The sequence below is a fragment of the Lynx rufus genome, unplaced genomic scaffold (genome assembly GCF_022079265.1).
Source record: "Lynx rufus isolate CCGP_SWC_20201006 ecotype Redwood Valley unplaced genomic scaffold, mLynRuf1.p SCAF_5, whole genome shotgun sequence".
NCBI classification, from domain to species: domain Eukaryota; kingdom Metazoa; phylum Chordata; class Mammalia; order Carnivora; family Felidae; genus Lynx; species Lynx rufus.
The window spans coordinates 38,901,473-38,924,161 of record NW_025814867.1 but is presented as its reverse complement, the minus strand read 5'-3'; the positions used below and the strand labels follow the sequence as shown (position 1 = coordinate 38,924,161).

Sequence of the window (22,689 nt, the reverse complement as noted above, 5' to 3'; positions counted from 1 at the left end):
AAAGAATAGTTATTATTGACAGAAGAGGATTTTCACATTTTGGAAACCTTGGCTGTTAGGATGATTGGTTTGCCTGTGACTAAGGAGTTTCCTGGGATACAGGACTTTCAGTACTAAAACCAGGAAAGTCCCTGACAAACCAAGATGAGTTAATCACCGTAGAAATGTCATCTTAAGGCCATTAAACCCCAGACAGAAATTTAACTTCCACTAGTTATACACCCTTGCATATGTTGTCAACTCTGAGCCTTAAATCCCTCAGCTGTAGAAAGAAGAGTTTTTATGAACATTAATTTAGACTAAATTAAATTTCCTAAAATATTTCCTGTCCATGGTAGGTGCCATATTAATACGTTTTTCTATTTCATTTTTTTGTACTTTTATTGGTGCAACAGAAAATAAAATGATATTGAACAGCAGAACAGTGAATATATTCCATTCGTAGAGTGAACCAGGGGCCACACTTCCAAATGACTGCAGGGGCCACACAGGGAACATGAATGAGTGAAATGGGATGAATGGGATTTGTGGCAAACAGGCACTAACAGATTGTGGCCATATAGGAAGGAGAGCCCAGTGGGCCAGATCTTACCAGTTTTGTTTGTTTGCTTGTTTGTTTTTCTAGAGAAGCCATATATATAGTTTTCAATGTGAAATATACTTATTTGAGTATGTTGACATCAAATTTAGGACTTTTAAAAACAATGTATTAGCCAATCAAAACATTTCAGGGACTTTAATCCTCTCATTGAGCTGTGTTATTGGGTAAGAGAATGCAATTGGATGTCATAATAAGACAACCAAAGAAAGTTTATTCTATCCAGATGGAGTAATTACCATTATTAAAAGGAAACCAAAGTAATTAAATGATGATCAAAACAGAAAAAAAGAAAAGGGAATTGCTAGACTTTGAATTCGGGTTATCTTGTAAATCTAACAACTCAAGACTAAACCTGTGGGATTGCAAAATTGTAAAGGTAGAACCTGCTAACTAAGGCTTCATGAAATTCTCACAAGCGTTAGCTGACAGATTTCAAAACAGTGCGAATATTAGTCATCACATATATGCCTGCCAAAAAAGGGTAGTGTGTTAAAAGAACATCTGCAGCCCACATAAATACCCCCCACTGAGTTAAACTCAGAGAGGAAATCAGCTTCAAAAGTTGCAGAAGGCAAAGAAGCTGAAACAGCAGTTTTACAGTAAGTGGTTGAGAGACTTTCCTGTGGGTGAAACTGTTATTGGGGAGCTAGTTAGTTTCCAATATATTATACGTTTGACCTCTAGCTTTTGGTGACAAGAGCTTTGGAGGATATATTTGGACTTTCTCTACTCAAGAAATCATTTACACTCTACACACTGAATGCCAATTCTGTTGAATGTGGGCATACTAAATGATTTATACTGCTGACTTACAATAGTACCATACATGATAAAAAACTCACTTAACCCATGAAATGAGAAAAAAACTCACTGAACCCTTGGATGTATCTAATTGCACTGAACCCTTGGATGTATCTAATCTATAGAACCAATAAGGCCAACAAATCATAGCAGTTGCTGAAAAATCAGCAGAGCCCCTGGTAGTAATATTGTCTTGAACTTTTTCAAAAAGCATAAAAATATGAATTCAAACAGAAACGGCCTGCCAAATGGAAGGTGAGCTGAAGAATCATCACTGTTATGGTCTAAGTCTTGTGATTTTTGTAGCCTTTGTTGCTGGTGGCAGACTATTCCTCAGTGACCTCACCACATTGTTTTGCCACAGGACAGAGGAAGTTTGTGATCTATGGCAGATTTCTGTGGGTCCTGGATGTCTGGACCAGAAGCTCTATAAAGAGAAATCCATGTACGTAGTATTGCTGAGGATGGCTATATGGTTTCTTCCTTCAAAGATATGTGTTTAGTGTCTTTTCTTTTTTGACTTAACATATCCAAACAGCACAGCTGTAGAGATGGGGACAGGATTTTCTTTGTGTCTTTTGCTTTCATTTATTCTTGGTAAAAGGGAGCAGTTTAAATGCTGCACTTGTGACTACCAGTTATATAAAGCCATAGAGAGGGAGGAGGAGTCATATACTAAATTCTTTTTTCATTCTCACCTTAAAACAAAATTCCTGTGAAATCATCTTAGGTCAAATCAGAGCCATCAATTAAACCCTGTCACATTGGTAGACTTTGGTTGGAGAGGTGAAATCTGGCGTGTGAGTGAGGTTATGATTCGGAATTAGCTTTTCGAACTTAGAAAATGTTGCTGATGAAAGGTGATCTGTTTTATTCTTAATCTACAGTTCACCAGTTATGCAGTTTAAGGAGCTTGTTTAAAACAATAAGAATCATGAGTCAAGATCTCAGAATGATTGCTTGCAGGTTTGTCCAACATGAGAGATAATTTCGTGGAATGGATTGTTTCAAGACCGTAAGAGTCCATGATGAAACTACACTCTGGAGTTTGAAAAGAGACAGGGCTGCTTTAAGAGAAACAGGAAGTTGTAACGAGAAGCCATCTGAATACTAAGGCAGAACGCTCATGAAGTAGCAACTTAAGTGGCAGTGTTTATTCTGAAATCTTCAGGCAGCTAGACTGTTTCAGGCAAATCTGGATAAAATAGTCCTTATCCAGGTTTTTGTCTAAGGAATTACGAGAAGACCAGAGAATGGAGAGACAGCAAAGGTTTATGTCAGAGAAGGATGAGTATCAGTTTCAACATCAGGGAGCAGTGGAGCTGCTTGTCTTTAATTTTTTGCTCATCCTTACCATTTTGACAATCTGGTTATTTAAAAATCATCGATTTCGCTTCTTGCATGAAACCGGAGGAGCAATGGTGTATGGTGAGTGCAGAAATTGTAGGATTGATGTGAAACTTGTTGCTTGGGCGTAATTAGAGACTTGTGCTCAGATGGCAAAGTATTGAAACTGGAGAAAATGTGCTGATTGAAATGTCATTAGCTTGATGAAAGGTGCTGCAGCATAATGAATGCTCATCTCTTTCCAGATGAGCTGCTGAAATTTGCCCTGTCACAAGAGTAAATGTCATAGTCGTGTTCTCAGGCGGCACATAATGCGAGTCTGTTGACAGATGCGGGTCCATTGTCATGTGGGGAGTCCAACCGAGCAAACTGTTTGTTTTTGTAATGATAGATATTGGGAAGTCAGGACTCTGCAGTCACAAAGAGCGGCAATCTTTCACAGGAGGGACTGATGAGTTTTATAACGTTCTGGAAATAGCATTATTTAAAACTGTATGGAATGAATCGTCTTATGTCAACTAGTTTCAAGAAGGAAACTGGCAGAAACATACCCCACCCATGCTATTGGAAAAACTGTATCCAAACCCATGTTAATTATATAGGCAATGTTTTATTTTCTTATACAAAAGTTTCCTTATGCAATACTTTTCATTTCTTAGCCTGATTTTACACTTTCTAATTTATAATTACTGTCATTTTTAATATTATATGCTGTGTGCCTTTGGCGGGGAGTAGGGGGAAAGATCTGAAAAAGCATTTAATATTTTAAACTCCTGAAGTATTGCTCTTTCTGTACAATTTACCGTGTCATTCCTTTCAGAAAGTTTAGTAAAATGTGCAGAGATTATCCATGCTGTACTCTCGTCTTTGAAAGTACAATGCAAGACACCAGTAGTTCTAAAACTTGCTATACTATTCTTATCTCAGCTTGGTAATGGATAGGAACTTTGAACACAATGCAAACAAGTGAAGCATTGCTATAATTCATAGCAAAAAATGTACTTTTATATTTTTCTTCCCTCATTTTGGAAGTCTTAAAGCCTTTTATATCCCTGAGGTTCAGGGCACAGGATCAATTTTATATGCTAACCATGTGATGTTGTGATGATAATAATGTACAGTCATGATTTGAGACTGTAAGAAATTCTATGCCTAAACTAGATTCCATGGTGAGATACTTGAGCTAGGAACTAAAAGTTATAGGCTAAGCAGTATATTTTCTTTCAGGAGACTGATGTGCTGATCCCTTCCGAGCACAGAGTTAAATTCTTTTGTACTGAGGGTCTTAAAGCAAAAAACAAAACTTTCATTTGAGGGGAAAACACAGTCAGGTTGAAGAATATGTCAAACAGAAAGGAAGTGGTTCTGTCAGGTGTAAAGCCCGAGGTACCAGTCATTTGCTTTTCTCCATCAACAGTGAACCATGATCTTTCTCTTGACTTGGCTAATAAATAATCAAAGAGGATATGGGATGTAATCTGAGAAGCCAGAGACAATGTAATTCTTGGCATTAAATTAAAGGGCTATATATGGTTTTGTAAAACAACACAGATTTTTAAATTATAAACCTTTATTAGAAGATTTCTTCACGGCACTGAATACGGTTAAACTATGACTCATTTTACCAATTTCAGCTAATCCATGATGGATACATTCTTTTGTAAACATTTCATTAAATTTTGATGATTTATTAAAATTCAACCATAGTTTGTACTCATAATATATAAGTGCAACTTTTACTTTTGAGCCTGAAAAAAAGTCCCAGATTACCTTTACTTCTTAAAAACTTCATGAAATACTTTCAAGTTGAGGTTGAAATCATAAAATATTAGTGTATTGCAGAATGGTTCAGATAGCATTTCTTTAAACTGCTATTCTTAAGGTTTGTGGTTTATAAGAGTGGGATTAAGTTGTCTGATTTCCATTCCTCTGAATTTTTTATATGTAAGTTATTGAAAGCGAATTCTGAAACAATGCAAAGTAAAATGATTATAAAAATTATGAAAACATGCATATGTATGCATAACTATTCCTTTACTAAAATTTTGAGTATCCTTGAGTTATCTTAAACTATATAAATGAATGAAAATACTTTTATTTTAGTGTTATTTTTTTGTTGTTGGTAAAGAATTATAATTGTTGAAATTTAAGCGGATCATAGAGGTTATCTTCTCCAGCCCCCTCATTATACAGAGGAAGAAACTAAATCTCAGAGCAGTGAACTAACTTCCCCAAAACTGAACAGTCATTCATAGCAAGTTCCATTTGCTTTTATACATACACATGTCTATAAAGTTGGCTCCTGTTCATCATTGTATCTAAACTGTTTATTGGGGACTTTCTATCAGTGATAAAATAGTCTGAAACTACAACAGAGGAACAAGATTGGACATTCTAATAAACACGTTTAAATGAGAAGGGGAAAGGAAATGCCAAGTGAATGAAGTGCCCAATGCCTATAAATGAATTTGAAATTCACAAATTGGGAAGGAGTCTTAGAGATCGTAATTCCAATATCTTAATTTCACAGGCAAGGAAAGGAAAACTTAGCTAGGTGAAGGTCATGTAATTAGCTGCTGAGTTGGGATTCAACCTCCATCTCTACTAAGACATTCTGCCTTTCTGCTGGTTATTCTGCTGAAATGTGTCAAATATCCTTTAGAAGAAAGATTAGATGTTAGTGCATTTTATCAGTAGATCAGGAATCCAACTTAAAAATTCTAAGGAGCAGGGACTTAGGAAATGAGCAGTTCAAGAAAAATGAGGGGAAAAGTTATCAAATAGAACATTTAATTGCTCTCTTATAGTTATTGATAGAAACAATTTCCAAGATGTTAACCTTAAAATATCCTATGAGGGGTTGTGGAGGCCAAGAAAAATCATGTGTAGTGTTCAGTTTGATTCTGTGTTCATTGGAGATCAGTCTGATACTCCCAACTACAAATAATCTATTATATGAAAAATATCTTCTTTTTTGACATTAAGGGTCCTAGGATGCTTTTAAAAATCAGTAACAGCATTATAACCATATTTTTGCTTCATGAGGAACAGTAATGGGTAATTGTGTTTCATGACATTCTGCGGCTCTCATTATTTCAAAATTTAAGGATTGAAATCTGTAACTGGTTTATATCTTAAGCCATGATGATAGTCATTTAAATTGGACTAATAGCTTAAATGACTATTAATGGCCAAAATATTGACTGACAGCAGCTGGTACACTTAGTGCTGCTCACTTAGGGCCCTGTATCCCATGCTCATAGTTCGTAAAAGAAAAATCTCTCCTTATTCCCCGATAGCATTAAGAATTTCATTACACATCACTGGAGGCTCTCATACTTTATAGGACATTCATAATGCCATACCTTTGAGGGTTGGGATCTAAGCTTAGGGACAGAACAATTCAAACCTCTTAGAAGTCTATCTTTGATTTATGGCCTTCCAATATAAGGGACAGTCTCTGAACTCATGTGGAAATTTGCTCACTATTTAGCGGACAGAAAAGAAATTCAAAGAAATTCCAAGCCACAAAGTTTAGATTTTGATTTCATCAAACTATGCCATATTAAACTATGTAAACTATGTCTTGTCATCTAACAGTATACTTAGCAATACAATAAGGTTAAATAATTCACTCAATAGCTTTTTTGTTTGTTTGAAATTTAAAGATAATGCAGTTACATGTGAATCACGAAGGTTTTAAAAGCTATCTTTCTTAAAAAATCATAGGGCACTAGTTGGAAGTTCCTCAGGGTAAAATTGTGCTGCTGAACATGATGGGACTCCACCCTACTGATCCATTTTGCTCTGCTCCTGTCCAGCACTGACTCCTTGACTGCCAGGCCCATAGGAGTTGTTTACTGCCACTTTGCCCACTTTGCCCTCCTCCCCCTGCCTGGAAGGCTCTTCTGAGGCTTTGTATTTATTCAAATGTGGTATGCTTTAATGGAGAAAGCATTTGATTCTCTCTTGGGGATTTGGGTTTTTCAATCTTGATGACTTTTTTTTTTTTCCCCCAGTAGCTAGATGCATTACTTTGGCCAAGTGACTTAATCTCTGGCCTTGTTCTTCTTATCTGCAAAAAGAGGAAAAAATGAAAGCTCCCTTCCGGCTTCAAAAGTCCTTCAAAATTTAGGCAAAGACTAACTTCAGCTGTCAGGCGTCTCTCAGTCACTCCAACCAAACCAGTAGCTTTCTTTCCAGAACCCTACCAGCCTATAATGATATTCAGGCCTTTCTTCCAGACAGCATTTTAGTTAGTGTTATTTTACCACTCTTAGTTCTTTTAGTCCTGCTCTGATTTTGTAAGGAGTGCTCAGTAAATGCTATTGAATTCCTGTCAGAAAGGTAAGGAGAGCAAGTTATACCATCAGAACAGGGAGAGCAGGTTGAGATTCAGGGGCTTATGGATGCATGTCATGTGAAAATCAGAGTGGTTCTGGTTTAATTTGAAGGGATCTGTAGGAAAGTTAATTAGGGTCAAGAGCCCAGTGAACTAAACTTGTTTTCCCTTTAGTGTAAAAAGGTTGACTTTAAGAAGCTTCAGAGGGGCGCCTGGGTGGCGCAGTCGGTTGAGCGTCCGACTTCAGCCAGGTCACGATCTCGCGGTCCATGAGTTCGAGCCCGGCGTCAGGCTCTGGGCTGATGGCTCAGAGCCTGGAGCCTGTTTCCGATTCTGTGTCTCCCTCTCTCTCTGCCCCTCCCCCGTTCATGCTCTGTCTCTCTCTGTCAAAAATAAATAAACGTTGAAAAAAAAAATTAAAAAAAAAAAAAAAGAAGCTTCAGAGATCAGGGCAAGATTTTCTGTGCAGTAAAGTGTTAGCCAAATAAATGTTGAAAAAATGAAAAATTTCAAGGCAAAGGCATATTGCTCTCTGTAGGTTTTCAAAAGCTGATTTTAAGAAAATAACCTCCTATACATTCTGTTGTGCTTCTGGATCTTTAAGGAGCTACAGAGGAAGCCCTGAGTGCAAACTACTATGATTCCTCAAAAGATTCCCCTCTCAGTGTATTAAAAGGTAATGAGTGTACACATCAAGAAAATGAATCTATGATTCAAACTGTTTACGGAGATATTATTATAGTCTAAATTGGATTAAAATTATATGGTTAAAGAAGTGGAAATATCAAGAACCAACATTTGTTAAACATCTATTACATCAAAATATAATAGTGAAAATAGCTAACACAAATAGCATTTACTATGTGAACTATTTTGTCATAAGGGCTTTACATGTGTTTACTCATTTAATCCTCACAACAGCCTTTTTTTAGATGCAGAAACTGAGACAACAAAAATCAAATAACTTGTCAAAGATCACATACCCATGATATGCCATAGCCAGGACTCAAACCTTGGTAGTTTGGCTCCATGCGACCACTGGGTATCACAAACCTGGGTGTGTTTGTATGTGCATGTGTGTGTGTTGGGGAGGAGGTATAACATTTTCATGTTACAAATGAGGAAACTGAGGTTCCTGGATGGCTCAGGCAATTAAGCCTCTGACTCTTGATTTTGGCTCAGGTCATGATCTCAGGGTCATGGGATTGAGCCCCATGTCGGGTCCCATGCTCAGCTTGAGATTCTCTCTCTCTCACGCTGTTCCTTTCCCTGCTCATGCTCTCTCTTGAAAAAGAAAGAAAGAAAGAAAGAAAGAAAGAAAGAAAGAAAGAAAGAAAGAAAGAAAGAAAAAGAAAAGAAGGAAAGGAGAGAAGAGAAGAGAAAAGGAAAGAAAAGCAAAGCAAAGAAAAAAGAAAAGAACATATAAGGAAACTGGCACATAGAGACATGAAGTGACTTGGTGGGAACCAACAGCAAGCTGAGCTTCTTTAAGCCCAGGACCATAAAACCCATACTCTTTCACACATTTAGCTCTAGAAGGCTTCCTTTATTTATTTATTTATTTATTTATTTATTTATTTATTATTTATTTGAATTTCATTTTAATTTTTTTAATTTACATACAAATTAGTATATAGTGCAACAATGATTTCAGGAGTAGATTCTTTAGTGCCTCTTATCCATTGAGCCCATCCCCCCTTCCACAATCCCTCCAGTAACCCTCAGTTTGTCTCCATATTTATGAGTCTTTTATGTTTTGTCCCCCTCTGTTTTTATATTATTTTTGTTTCCCTTCCCTTATGTTCATCTGTTTTGTCTCTTAATGTCCTCATATGAGTGAAGTCATATGATATTTGTCTTTCTCTGACTAATTTCACTTAGCATAATACCCTCCAGTTCCATCCATGTAGTTCCAAATGGCAAGATTTCATTCTTTTTGACTGCCGAGTAATATTCCATTGTACATATATACCACATCTTCTTTATCCATTCATCCATTGATGGATATTTGGGCTCTTTCCATACTTTGGCTATTGTTGAGAGTGCTACTATAAACATTGGGGGATTCATGTGTCCCTTCAAAACAGCATACCTGTATCCCTTGGATAAATGCTTAGTAGTGCAATTGCTGGGTCGTAGGGTACTTTATTTTTAGTTTTTTGAGGAACCTCCATACTGTTTTCCAGAGTGGCTGCACCAGCTTGCATTCCCACCAACAATGCAAAAGAGATCCTCTTTCTCCACATCCTCACCAACATTTGTTGTTGCCTGAATTGTTAATGTTAGTCATTCTACAGGTGTAAGATTGTATCTCATTGTGGTTTTGATTTGTATTTCCTGGATGATGAGTGATGTTGAGCATTTTTTCATGTGTCCGTTGGCCATCTGGATGTCTTCTTTGGAGAAGTGTCTATTCATGTCTATTGCCTGTTTCTTCACTGGATTGCTTTTTGGGTGTAAAGTTTGATAAGTTCTTTATAGATTTTTGATACTAACCCTTTATCTGATACATCATTTGCAGATATCTTCTCCCATTCCATTGGTTGCCTTTTGGTTTTGCTGATTGTTTCCTTTGATGTGCAGAAGCTTTTTATTTTGATGAGGTCCCAGTAGTTCATTTTTGCTTTTGTTTCCCTTGCCTCCGGAGATGTGTTGAGTAAGAAGTTGCTGCGGCCAAGATCAAAGAGGTTTTTGCCTGCTTTCTCCTCAAGGATTTTGACGGTTTTCTGTCTTACATTTAGGTCTTTCATCCATTTTGAATTTATTTTTGTGTCTGGTGTAAGAAAGTAGTCCAGGTTCATTCTTCTGCATGTTGCTGTCCAGTTTTCCCAGCACCACCTGCTGAAGAGACTATGTTTATTCCATTGGATATTCTTTCCTGCTTTGTCAAAGATTAGTTGGCCATACGTTTGTGGGTCCATTTCTGGGTTCTCTATTCTGTCCCATTGAGCTAAGTGTCTGTTCTTGTGCCAGTACCATACTGCCTTGATGATTACAACTTTGTGGTACAGATTGAAGTCCGGAATTGTGATGCCTCCCATTTTGGTTTTCTTTTTCCAGATTGCTTTGGCTATTCAGGGTCTTTTCTGGTTCCATACAAATTTTAGGATTATTTGTTCTAGCTCTGTGAAGAATGCTGGTGTTATTTTGATAGGGATTGCATTGAATATGTAGATTGCTTTGGGTAGTATCGACATTTTAACAATATGTGTTCTTCCTATCCAGGAGCATGGAATCTTTATCCATTTTTTGTGTGTGTGTCTTCTTCAGTTTCTTTCATAAGCTTTCTGTAGTTTTCAGTGTATAGATTATTCACCTCTTTGGTTAGATTTATTCCTAGGCATTTTATGGGTTTTGGTGCAACTGTAAACGGGATCGATTCCTTGAATTCTCTTTCTGTGGGTTCATTATTAGTGTATGGGAATGCAACCTATTTCTGTGCATTGATTTTATATCCTGCAACTTTGCTGAATTCATGAATCAATTCTAGCAGTTTTTTGGTGGAATCTTTTGGGTTTTCCATATAGAATATTATGTCATCTGCAAAGAGTGAAAGTTTGACCTCCTCCTGGCTGATGTGGATGCCTTTTATTTCTTTGTGTTAACTGATTGCAGAGGCTAAGACTTCCAATATTATGTTGAATACCAGTGGTGAGAGTGGACATCCCTGTCTTGTTCCCGACCTTAAGGGGAAAGCTGTCAGTTTTTCCCCATTGAGGATGATATTAGCATTGGGTCATTCATATATGGCTTTTATGATCTCGAAGTGTGCTCCCTCTATCCCTACTTTCTTGAGGGTTTTTATCAAGAAAAGATGCTATATTTTGTCAAATGCTTCCTCTGCATCTATTGAGAGGATCATATGGTTCTTGTCCTTTCTTTTATTGATGTGATGGATCACGTTAATTGTTTTCGGATATTGAACCAGCCCTGCATCCCAGGTATAAATCCCACTTGGTCATGGTGAATAATTTTTATAATGTACTGTTAGAGCCAGTTGGCTAATATCTTGTTGAGTATTTTTGCATCCATGTTCATCAAGGAAATTGGTCTATAGTTCTTGTTTCTAGCGGGGTCTCTGTCTGGTTTTGGAATCAAGGTAATGCTGGTTTCATAGAAAGAGTTTGGAAGTTTTCCTTACATTTTTATTTTTTGGAACAGCTTCAAGAGAATAGGTGTTAACTCTTCCTTAAATGTTTGGTAGAATTCCCCTGGAAAGCCATATGGCCCTGGACTGTTGTTTTTTGGGAGATTTTTGATTACTAATTTGATTTCCTTACTGGTTATGGGTCTGTTCAAATTTTCTATGTCTTCTTGTTTCAGTTTTGGTAGTGTATATGTTTCTAAGAATGTGTCCATTTCTTCCAGACTGCCCATTTTATTGGCATACTATTCTCTTATTATTGTTTTCATTTCTGTTGTGTTGGTTGTGATCTCTCCTCTTTCACTCTTGATTTTATTTATTTGGGTCCTTTCCTTTTTCTTTTGGATCAAACTGGCTAGTGGTTTATCAATTTTGTTAATTCTTTCTAAGAGCCAACTTCTGGTTTCATTAATCTGCTCTGTGTTTTGTTTTTGTTTTTGTTTTTTTTGGTTTTGATAGCATTAATTTCTGCCCTAATCTTTATTATTTCCTGTCTCTTCTGTTTTTGGCTTTTATTCACTGTTCTTTTCCAGCTCCTTAAAGTATAAGGTTAGGTTGTGTATCTGAGATCTTTCTTCCTTCTTTAGGAATGCCTGGATTGCTATATACTTCCTCTTATGACCGCCTTTCCTTCATCCCAGAGGTTTTGGGTTGTGGTGTTATCATTTTCATTGGCTTCCATATACTTTTTAATTGCCTCTTTAACTTCTTGGTTAGCCCATTCATTCTTTAGTAGGATGTTCTTTAGTCTCCAAGTATTTGTTACCTTTTCAAATTTTTTCTTGTGGTTGATTTTGAGTTTCATAGCATTGTGGTCTGAAAATATGCACGGTATGATCTTGATCTTTTTGTACTTGCTGAGGGCTGCTTTGTGTCCCAGTATGTGGTCTATTCTGGAGAATGTTCCATGTGCACTGGAGAAGAATGTATATCCTGCTGCTTTAGGATGAAATGTTCTGAATATATCTCTTAAGTCCCTCTGGTCCAGTGTGTCATTCACAGCCATTGTTTCCTTGTTAATTTGTTGATTAGATGATCTGTCCATTGCTGTGAGTGGGGTGTTGAAGTCTCCTACTATTATGGTATTACTATCAATGAGTTTCTTTATGCTTGTGATTAATTGATTTATATATTTGGGTGCTGCCAGATTTGGCTCATAAATGTTTCCAATTGTTAGGTCTTCTTGGTGGATAGACCCCTTGATTATGATATAATTCCCTTCTACATCTCTTGAAACAATCTTTATTTTAAAGTCTAGATTGTCTGGTATAAGTATGGCTACTCTGGCTTTCTTTTGTTGACCATTAGCATGATAGATGGTTCTCCATCCCCTTATTTTCAATCTGAAGGTGTCTTTAGGTCTCAAGTGGGTCTCTTGTAAACAGAATATAGATGGATCTTGTTTTCTTATCCATTCTGTTACCCTATGTCTTTTGATTGAAGCATTGAGTCCATTGATGTTTACAGTGAGTACTGAAATATATGAATTTTTTGCCTTAATGATTCTTGTAGAGTTGGAGTTTCTGGTGGTGTTCTCTGGTCCTTTCTAATCTTTGTTGCTTTTGGTGTTTGTTTGTTTGTTTGTTTATTTATATTTTCATCTCTTCTCCCCTCAGAGAGCCCCCCTCCCTTAAAATTTCTTGCAGAGCTGGTTTAGTGGTCACAAACTCCTTTAATTTCTGTTTGGGAAACTTTTTATCTCTCCTTCTATTTTGAATGGCAGCCTTGCTGGATAAAGAATTATTGGCTGCATATTTTTCTGATTCAACACACTGAAAATATCCTGCCACTCCTTTCTGGCCTGCCAAGTAGTTGTGGATAGGTCTACTGCAAACCTGATCTGTCTTCCCTTGTAGGTTAGGGACTTTTTTTCCCTTGCTGCTTTCATGATTCTCTCCTTGCCTGAGTATTTTGTGAATTTGACTATGATATGCCTTGTTGATGGTCAGTTTTTGTTGACTCTCATGGGGGTCCTCTGTGGTTCTTGGATTTTGATGTCTGTGTCTTTCCCCAGGTTAGGAAAGTTTTCCGCTATGATTTGTTCACATAACCATTCTACCCCTATTTCTCTCTCTTCTTCTTCTGGGACCCCTATGATTCTGATGTTGTTCCTTTTTAATGAGTCACTGATTTCTCTATTCTTAAATCATGCTCTTTTGCCTTAATCTCCCTCTTTTTTTCTGCTTCATTATTCTCCGTAAGTTTGTCTTCTATATTGCTGATTCTCTGTTCTGCCTCATCCATCCTTCCCACTGCAGCATCCACCTGTAATTGCAGCTCAGTTATAGCATTTTTTATTTAATCCTGACTAGTTTTTTTTCTTTTATCTCTGCAGAAAGGGATTCTAATCTATTTTTCACACCAGCTAGTATTCTTATTATCGTGATTCTAAATTCTGGTTCAGACATTTTGCTTGTGTCTGTATTGATTAAATCCCTGGCTGTTGTTTCTTTGTGCTCTTTCTTTTGGGGTGAATTCATTCGTTTTGTCATTTTTAAGGGAGAAAATGAATTAATGAGTTAGAAAAATTAAAAGTAAAAAAAATTAAATCTTAAAAAATATTAAAATTAAAAAATTAAAAACACACACAGAAAAATATTGAGTAAATGATGCTAGATCCTAGGTGTGTTTTGGTCTGGGTGTTGAAAGTGGTTTGATAGATAGAGAAAAAAGGGGGAAAAAGAAAACGAATGAAAATAAAAGGAAATCGTTTGAGACTTTGAAAAAATGAATACACTGATGTAGACAAAAATGAAATGATGGAAGTAAAATAGAATTTGAAAAAATTTACACAAAAGTAAAGAATATAGTAGAAAAAGTGCAAAGAAAAATATTTTTAATAAAAATTAAAAATAAAAATGAATTTTTTCTCTCTGTGTTCAAGAAAAAGAAAAGAAATGAAAAAAAGAAAAAGAAAAAAAGAAAATCATTTGAAAATTTGAAAAAGTGAATACACTGAAGGAGACTAAAATGAAATGAAGGAAGTAAAATAGAATTCGCAAAATTTACAAAAAAGTTTAAGATATGGTGAAACATTAAAGAAAAATATTTTTAATAAAAATTGAAAATAAAAATGAATTTTTTCTGTTTCTGTATTCAAGAAAAAGAAGTGAAAAAGAGAAAAAAAGTGAATGGATAGATCTGCTAACAGATTGAAATAGGACTGAAATTACTTCATTTTCCCCTAGAAGTTAGACTATGAAATGCTTTATAGTCCATAAACTAAGTAGGCAGTGAGACTTGTTTTCTTGAAGCGCCAGGTTGGCCCAGTTGGGCGGGGCTTAGTATAATGGCTCCATTCTCCACTAGATGGCGCTGCTAGCCTGATGAGGTGGATTGTTGTGGTGCAGGTAGGTGCCTATATGCATGCTCGGGAGTGGTGAAAATGACGTCACCCAGCTGCCCAGTCTCTAGTATTGGAACTCTGTTTACCCCGTCAACAATCGTGCACCCATCCTCTGTCTTCAGCTGTCATCCACTCCCCGCTTTTTCACTGTCCGTGACCAGGCCCCAGGCAGTACCTGTCTCCCGAGTTTTGTCTCAGATGTGGCTATTTTTCCCAGCCCCTTACTTCTGAAAGACTGCAGCTTTGACCCCATCGACCCCTCTGTGGGAACGTCTCACCCAGCAAGGGCCAAATGAGCAATGGCTGAATGCTGGCTGCACCCAGGAATGCCTGCTGAACCCTGCTGCTGCCGGTGCCCCGGGTCTGCAGCCAGGTGCCAGCCTGCCCCAGAAAAAGTTCGCGAGATAGTGTAGCAGCAGTGTTTCAGGATTATGGAAACTCACAACACACATCTGGCACCAGGCTTCACCTTTAACGACCTTGTTCCAGCACCATCGAATGTGGCCATTTTCTGGGGTCTGCTGGGCCCAGGTTGCCTCACAGCCTCTACCAAATGTACTTCCTGCAGTGGAATTGCTTTTCCCCTTGTGGCCCCAGAACCTCCCGGACCCCACTCTGTTCCTGGGGATTCACCCTTCCCACCAGAGCACTGCCAGGTATCGAGCTGCAGAGTTGGGTGACTTTGCGCTCCCCTTGTTTACAGTCTTAATGGAATTTAAACCCTGTCCTTTCTCCCTTTTTAGTTTAGTCCCTGCGGCTGTTTCCAATTTTCCACTTTCTCTCCAGCTGCTTTGGGGGAGGGGTGCTTTTCACATATTCCCTCCCTACCCCCCATCTCCATTCTCTCTCCGCCCCCAAAAGTGGCTCCCTCCCCACCGTGGCTTCTCGCTCCCCAAGTTCACCTCTCTGTGCCGCATACCTGCTGAATTCTGTGGTTCAGGTTGTGCAGATTGTTGTGTTAATCCTCCAATCAGTTTTCTAGGCGTGTAGGATGGTTTAGTGTTGGTCTGGCTGTATTTCATGGATATGAGACACACAAAAAACTTCCATGCTGTTCCATCGTCTTGCCCCCCCGCCCCAGAGTTTCTATTATTTAATAAATGTCTACTCTGTGCCAGGTGATGGTATCTTAGAAAGTTTACAGAAGAAAGATAGAAACTGAGGTATCTTAAGTATAAATATTATTGCTAATCCTCAGGACATCCATGCAAAATACAATGATCTTCATTCAGTTTGCATATAAGGGAAAAGAAATTCCAAAAATTTACAACTTTGGCTAAGGCTGCACAGAATAATTGGCAAAAACACCACCTTGAAAGCTTCTGCTGTTGATAGGTAGTCAGGAGTGGGGAAATGAGGCAAGTAGTTAAGTTTTTCTTTTACCTTAAGGCCTCAGAAATGTTATCCTGTCATAGCATAAAGCCCAGCATGGGAAATTCAATGGGAGCAATATTGTGAAAGTACATCCATGCCAAGAAGCTGGGTTAAACTGTCCCACAGAGAGTGATGAGGCTGACTTGGAAACACCTGCCCCAGCATCAGGAAAAGCAGTGTTGCAAGTCCACACTTATGCTTGTTTTAAATATCTGTGGTTGTCAGAATGGGTGGGGGAAGTTTCTGTAAGTGCCTTATTCATATGAATCATACAAAATGGCTTTCATCATATGTTAGTTTAATTGACTTGAATATTTGGAAGAGACTGAAGGTAGAATCTTTAATTATGCCTCTGGGCTCTCTATGCTCTATGAAACCTGTGTGCATGAGCATGAGGTGGTTTGGGCTTTGACAGAGTTCTAGGACTGTGGTGGCACTCATAATGGTGGGAATTATTTGTTGTCTTATACGACAGTGCTTCTCACAGCATCACCTGAGAACTTTTTAGAAATGCAAGAATGTGGGCCCCAACCCAAACCCACTACTGAGTAGGAAACTTGAGGCAGAGTCCAGCAGTCTGTGTTTAACAAAGCTTCCAGAGACTTCTGATACACTAAAGTTTCAAAACTAGGAAAATAAAGTTCAATATGTGGTTCCTAGTTTTGTATCCTTTACTTTCTTCTCTTTTCTCTTCCTCACTACATTACTATCCTGTGATGAAAAGGAGGACTGGGAGAAAATCTTCACTTATTAGAGAGTTCCCCACCCCCCTCTGCTTTTTCACTATTTATATTTGTTTATAATGTTTTCCCTTCTGGTTTTACAGAAAACAAAAACAAAACAAAAAAATAGACTGTTTTGTGTAAACATTGTAAATAATTTTGTTTTAGTATGTGGCTAGTTACATATCTATATTTCTTCTGTAAATCTCCTAAGATGCTTGCAGCAAAGGGTTTGAGCTATATATAAGCTGGTGGCTGAGACAGTTTCTAGAGAAAAGTTGTCTATAATCCTATGTTGAGAACCCCAGAGTGCTGTGAAATATGTAGTGTGTATCTCTGTGTATGTTGTGTGCATGTGTGTGTGCCTATGTGCATTATTGGTATAAACCAAGGATGGAGAAAAACATTGGACACTTTGCTGTAGTAGAAGATCTGGTGGTTGTGTCTTTTTGTCATTTCCCATGTGACTCTAACCTGTGAGAAGACAGAACTTTGAATGAGGCTTCCTAAGGTAGGACAGTTCATGGACCCCTCCCACCTTGAAACATCATGGGGTACTCTTATTGGGTACTCTTACTTTTACTCTTGCCTCAGACCTGTTCTGAAACCCTTATAGGATTTTTTTTCTTCACCAAAGCAAGTTGATAGTGAACCAGCACAGAGCAATAAATTGTGTCCCTTTTAGCAACACCCACACTTTCCTTAAGTCCTTTGAATTTAGAAGATTGGTGGGAGGGCAGAGAAGGAATGAAATCCCTAAATAATCAGAAGGCATTGCATATTTTTACTTTTGGTTCTATCTGTGATTAATCTCAGTGTAAAACTAAACTGCTAAAAGGAAATGCATGCAATATTTGATATGCAAACCCATATAATTTCTCTAAATCAGTGTTCTGATAACAATTTTGATAAGACTGAGTAGGGGTGAGATACATAACTATCAAGTAAAAATGTAAAAGTTGTGGAGATGACACTTTAATATATGTGAATACTATCTTGCACACAGTTAAATGGTGTCCACTGATTTGGCTTCCTTAGAATATTTGTCAGACCCTTTTCTTCTTTATTTCCACATTTTGAGTCCCTAGTTCATATTTTTTGAATCTGGGTGACTGAAATAGTATCCCAGATTCCCTGCCTTAAAGAGTCTCACACTATAATAAAAAGTACTAATAATGGTAAACAATACTCTTCCTTGGGCTTAATTTTATTACTGTCATCTTGACATTCCTGTACTCAAATTTCTTTGCTAAATTCTTCCTCACAGAAATATAAGACAAATTCTGATGTTAAGTTCCTCTCCATGTCCCTACCATACCTTAATTTTCTTTTCTCCCTTAAGATGATTGTCTCCAAAGCTGTTACCTCTTCTGGAAACCACAGCAAATCTCTCTTCCAACAAGAATCTCTCGTGGTTCTTTCTCAAGACCTTTTTGCCAATCATCTCTCTTTCTGGAACACCCTCTGTTATTTCTCAGGTGTGCTACAGCCCCTGATTTCAGTTGCCCTAGTCAGCCTTCCCAAACTGCTTGATATACCTGGTTAGCACTGTGGTCACTGATTTATGAATTCCTCTTTCTAGAAAGTCCTTGTCCTCTACTCTACCTGGAGATTTCCTATAAATCCTTAAGAATCTCCTAGGGGCACCTGGGTGGCTAGGTTGGTTAAGCGTCTGACTTTGGCTCAGGTCTTGATCTTGTGGTTCGTGAGTTCAAGCCCCACATTGGGCTCTGTGCTGACAGCTCAGAGCCTGGAGCCTGCTTCGGATTCAGTATCTCCCTCTCTTTCAGACCTTCCCTTGGTTGCACTCTGCCTCTCTCTCTCAAAAATAAATAATAAACATTAAAAAATAATTTAAAAAAAGAATCTCCTATGTAAAGCTTTCCCTAATACTTCGGGGAAAGGAGTTAGTTGGTCTCTCCTTTAGGATTCCTTAGAACTTTGTTAGAACTTGTTTAAAAGAAAAGTTTATATATATTAAGATGCATGCAGTTGCTAATAACAGAAACCTTGACTGAAACAGACTTAAGCAATAAGGACATTTATTGCTCCCATGACTAGAACTCCAGAGAACAGTCTGCAAGGCCGGTTGATTCAGCAGCCCATTATTGTTATCAAGGACCCAGGTTCTTTCCTTTGCTCTGCTCTGGTATTCCCAGTCTGACTTTAACATCAGGTGAGGAGTAACGTGGGTATGGAAGTTCCTGGTATCTTAACCAGGCCCAATAATATTCTGAGGAATAAGAGAGCTCATTGATCTTCTGTTTCTCTCTTAGGATATCAAAGCTTTTCTAAGAAGTTCCCTAGCTAGCTTCCCTCCACTTTTTATTGACCAGAATAGAGTCACATGGCCATTGTAGTACCGATTATCAGCAAGGGGAAAGGGAACTCCCTTGGAGCTGAGGGAAAGGTCAACTTATCCTGAGTAGATAGCTGTGGGAGGAGGGGTGGCTAGCTGTACAAATCAGGGCTTTTTTGGGAAAGAGGCAGGATGGATGCTGGGTTGGCAATCAACAGTATCTGATACACTAATCAAGTTGATATATAATATTATATAGTTTAGTGATTTATCTTCTTGTTTTAGTAAGGGGCAATGCCTCATTTATCTAGATTATTCTTGGTAGCCATTCAATGCATACAGAATGAAAGAACTTACAAAACTCAGTTCTTCTACAATCTTCATATAGTAACTATGTACCTTTGCTTTAGGCTCCTAAATTCTCTCCAGTATCATGTAGCATTTAAATATATACCTATGAACTAGTCTGATTAGACACGTGTATAGATGGGCTTGTTGCATTGTGTGATGTCAGGGGAGCACCACTCCTCCAGAAAAAGACTCTGAAGGGAGCCTCCTACAGTGTGCTGCCATGCAGTGTGGCAGTGTGTGTGTGATAGTGTATAAACACAACCATAGGTCTGATCACAGAGAGATTTTAGTACTATTTTCAAAACCATTCTGTAATCTGTTCCATTGTACATAAATATAATCATTATATATGCAAGTAAATTCCCATCCATGTTCCTCTTAAAAAAGCCCCTTTGGGAAATTCTTCAGCATCATGTAGAATGATCATCAACAAGATGCAGGCAGATTGTCTATGAAATACAGGCTTAATATGAGAAGAGCCTTAGAAAACATTTGTACTTTATTCTCACTGGAAATCAGGATCACAATATTGGACAAGAGGAAAAGGCCCTGTAAGATTAAAATATTTTAATATTTTAGGGTCAGGGCCATATCTTATTCATTTTATAATTCAAGTCTCAGAGCAATGCCTTGTGTGTCTGTGGCATGAAAGCAGAATGAGGGAGGAAGGAGTGGGGTTTTCTTGTATTTTCAATGTGGAGAATGAAGTGAAAGCCAGTCCAGAAAGACAAGGCTCATATTTCTAAATGTTTCTCATTTTGAGTGCCCATGAGCCTCTTTCCTCCTTTCTTCTTCCTTCCTTCCTTCTCTTGCAAACATCATTGTGTCACTTGCCTTTCAGGCATCTGCTATGGGAGGTGTATTGCAAGCTCAGCCAGGACAGGAACATCACAGCATTTGGTGTGATGTTCTTTACATTTTAAGATGTTGGTCACTGACCAATTACATAAACTTGGAGGATCATTTTCTTCTTGACTCCAAGGGAGTTTGTGGACTTAGGGAAAGTTGGGTTACAATTCTGCCTAAAGTGTAGCTTTTTAAAGGAAAAAGAGATGAAAAATAGCACAGAGTCTCTGTCGTAAACAGTCTCATTGTCTAGTGGGGGAGACAAAGCCAAGGTCTACAAAGCAATGCTGAACAATGTAAGCCTTTATTAAATTGGCCCAAATGCTATAAGAACTCAAAGATGAGGGAACTCATTGAGCACAGGCTGCATCAGAGCATGGTCCCCCATAGGTGGGACTTGAGATAGAATTTGTAGGACTGTGAGTGCCTTAGAGACAAAATATGTTGTCCAAGCTTCAACCTAGGGCTTGTATGCTGTTCAGGAGAGGTCAGGGTTCCCTGGAGAGCATATATATATACAACGTTTACCTTAGTTGCCCAAATGCCTAAACTTGTAGGGGCAGGGGATGCATCTGGACTGGAGTTTTTACTTGGAGAAGGTGATACCATCAGCTGGCTAGGGGGCAAAGCTCAGGGAAGTGTCACGCTTGTGAGGATATAATCTGGAACCAGGCCTGTGCACACATGTGCTGCATGGTATTGCTTTGCTGGGACAAGCTGCCTCTTTTTCTCCTGGGAAGGTAAGGTCGTAGTTCATGGGTTACCAATGAGAACGGTGGTTTGTGTCCATGGAACTGTAGCAGACAGTCTCTTGTTTCCCTCTGTGCACAGGTGGTTGTTGCTTTCTTTATCCTTTGTCTTTGTGGGGGTATACAAACAACCCCTTTCATTAGCATTTTCTTCCTACCAGATATCATACTTTATCTCTCACCTGCTTTCAAACAATACTGTGCTGGAAGTGCATTAATTCAACACTCCATATTTATTTCAACATAGAGCTAAAGCACTGAGTGGACGTTTGGCTGTCAGATGCATTATCAGGCTCTACAGGCAGGTGTCTGGCCTCGGATATTAAGGATTTTCCAGCTGCTGCTACTGCAGTGGGGGTGTACAAATGGGTGTATGTGTTTGTTAACTGAGCACACTTTCAGCTGCAGTATCCCCACTGGCCTTTACACTGTGTCAAGATGTTGCTTCCTCTCAAGACTTGGGGTTGAAGAGAAGCAGGACTAGAGCCTTTTGTCAAGTGTATTAATTTGGGTCCTCCAAGAAGGAGAATCTGGGAAGAGATTAGTTGTGTGAAAGACCTATTGGGAAAACTTTTTTGATGGAAAATGGGGAGGGAGTTTTGAATTCTGGGACAACTGCCAGACCCTGGTGCAGCTGCATACCCTGTGGAGGTGGGGAAGGAAGGAAGGCTATGTAGTAAAATGTTTAGGCTATGGCACAATTCTTTTTTTATTTTTTTAATTTTTAAAAAATGTTTATTTTTGAGAGAGAGAGACAGAGCACAAGTGGGGGAGGGGAAGACAGAGAGGGAGACACAGAATCTGAAGCAGACTCCATGCTCTGAGCTGTCAGCACAGAGCCTGACCCAGGACCAGAACCCATGCGCTGCGAGATCATGACCTGAGCCAAAGTTGGATGCTTACCCGACTAAGCCACCCAGGTGCCCCAGGCTATGGCACAATTCTAAGAAAGGTTTAGTGAGGCTCATGGGGCATCCTTAAGCCATAGTGACCCTTCAGAGGAGCCCTGCCTCCCTGCCTTAGTACCCCTACTGAACTCAGTCATTGTCTGGCCTCAGTGAATTTGGTCATGGACTCCAGAGCACAGTAGCTGAGACCATTGGTCAACTGCAGTCCTCGTAGTAGGAGATCTGTCTGAGAGATGCACTGTCATGGCCATTACGTCTGATCACCTCTGGTGGCAAGCAGCTTACTCTATTTACTCCAACCTGCCTCTTGTTGAAAGCTGGGACTAGAGCTGGTGCAAAGGTTCAGGCAGGGCTGTTTAGGTTTTGGGACGTTGTATGAATTTAACCACAGGGACCCAAGTACTAGGCATTCACTGTAACAAATAATTGAGTTCCCTGCTTGGGGAAAAACAGTGGACACTTCATGTTTACTTCTTGTTATTGCACTGAAAGCATATTGCAAAAATAATTGGGTCACCTTCTGGGAACTTTAAATGGTATTAATACAGGTTCTCTCTATTCAGGCCCCATGAAGTTAGTGTCTTGTGCTTTCCTTATTTATATCCCACTTGAATAGCAAGCAGAGGTCATAGTATCACTCATGGTACCTGCTGAATAACTTAGAAAATGAATCCTTCCTAGTCAAAGAGTGTTGGAAAAATGATGTTCTTCACAGGTACCCTAAACTACTGGCAGTGTGCATAATGTGTCTTCCCTTCTCTTTCCTGACTAGTTTTATTGTAATCAATTGGCATGGAACATGAAAGGCTGCCAACTGTTCTATGGTGGATCAAGCATTCATAGTGGTTACATATCCATC

At 38.6% G+C, this 22,689-nt stretch overlaps 1 protein-coding gene across 2 annotated transcripts in view; it reads left to right on the top strand.

Annotated features, from left to right (window-relative positions):
• Positions 1-2,539: 2,539 nt before the first annotated feature.
• SLC9A9 (solute carrier family 9 member A9) overlaps positions 2,540-22,689 on the top strand; it is a 571,642-nt gene continuing 551,492 nt past the window's right edge. Inside the window, exon 1 of one of the 2 annotated variants that reach the window (XM_047098595.1) lies at positions 2,540-2,830. In XM_047098595.1, coding sequence (XP_046954551.1) covers positions 2,656-2,830 — 175 coding nt within the window. In that variant the 5' untranslated portion in view covers positions 2,540-2,655. Of the gene's footprint in view, positions 2,831-7,500; positions 7,768-22,689 lie in introns of those variants that run through there. The other variant, XM_047098596.1, reaches the window with a different exon arrangement.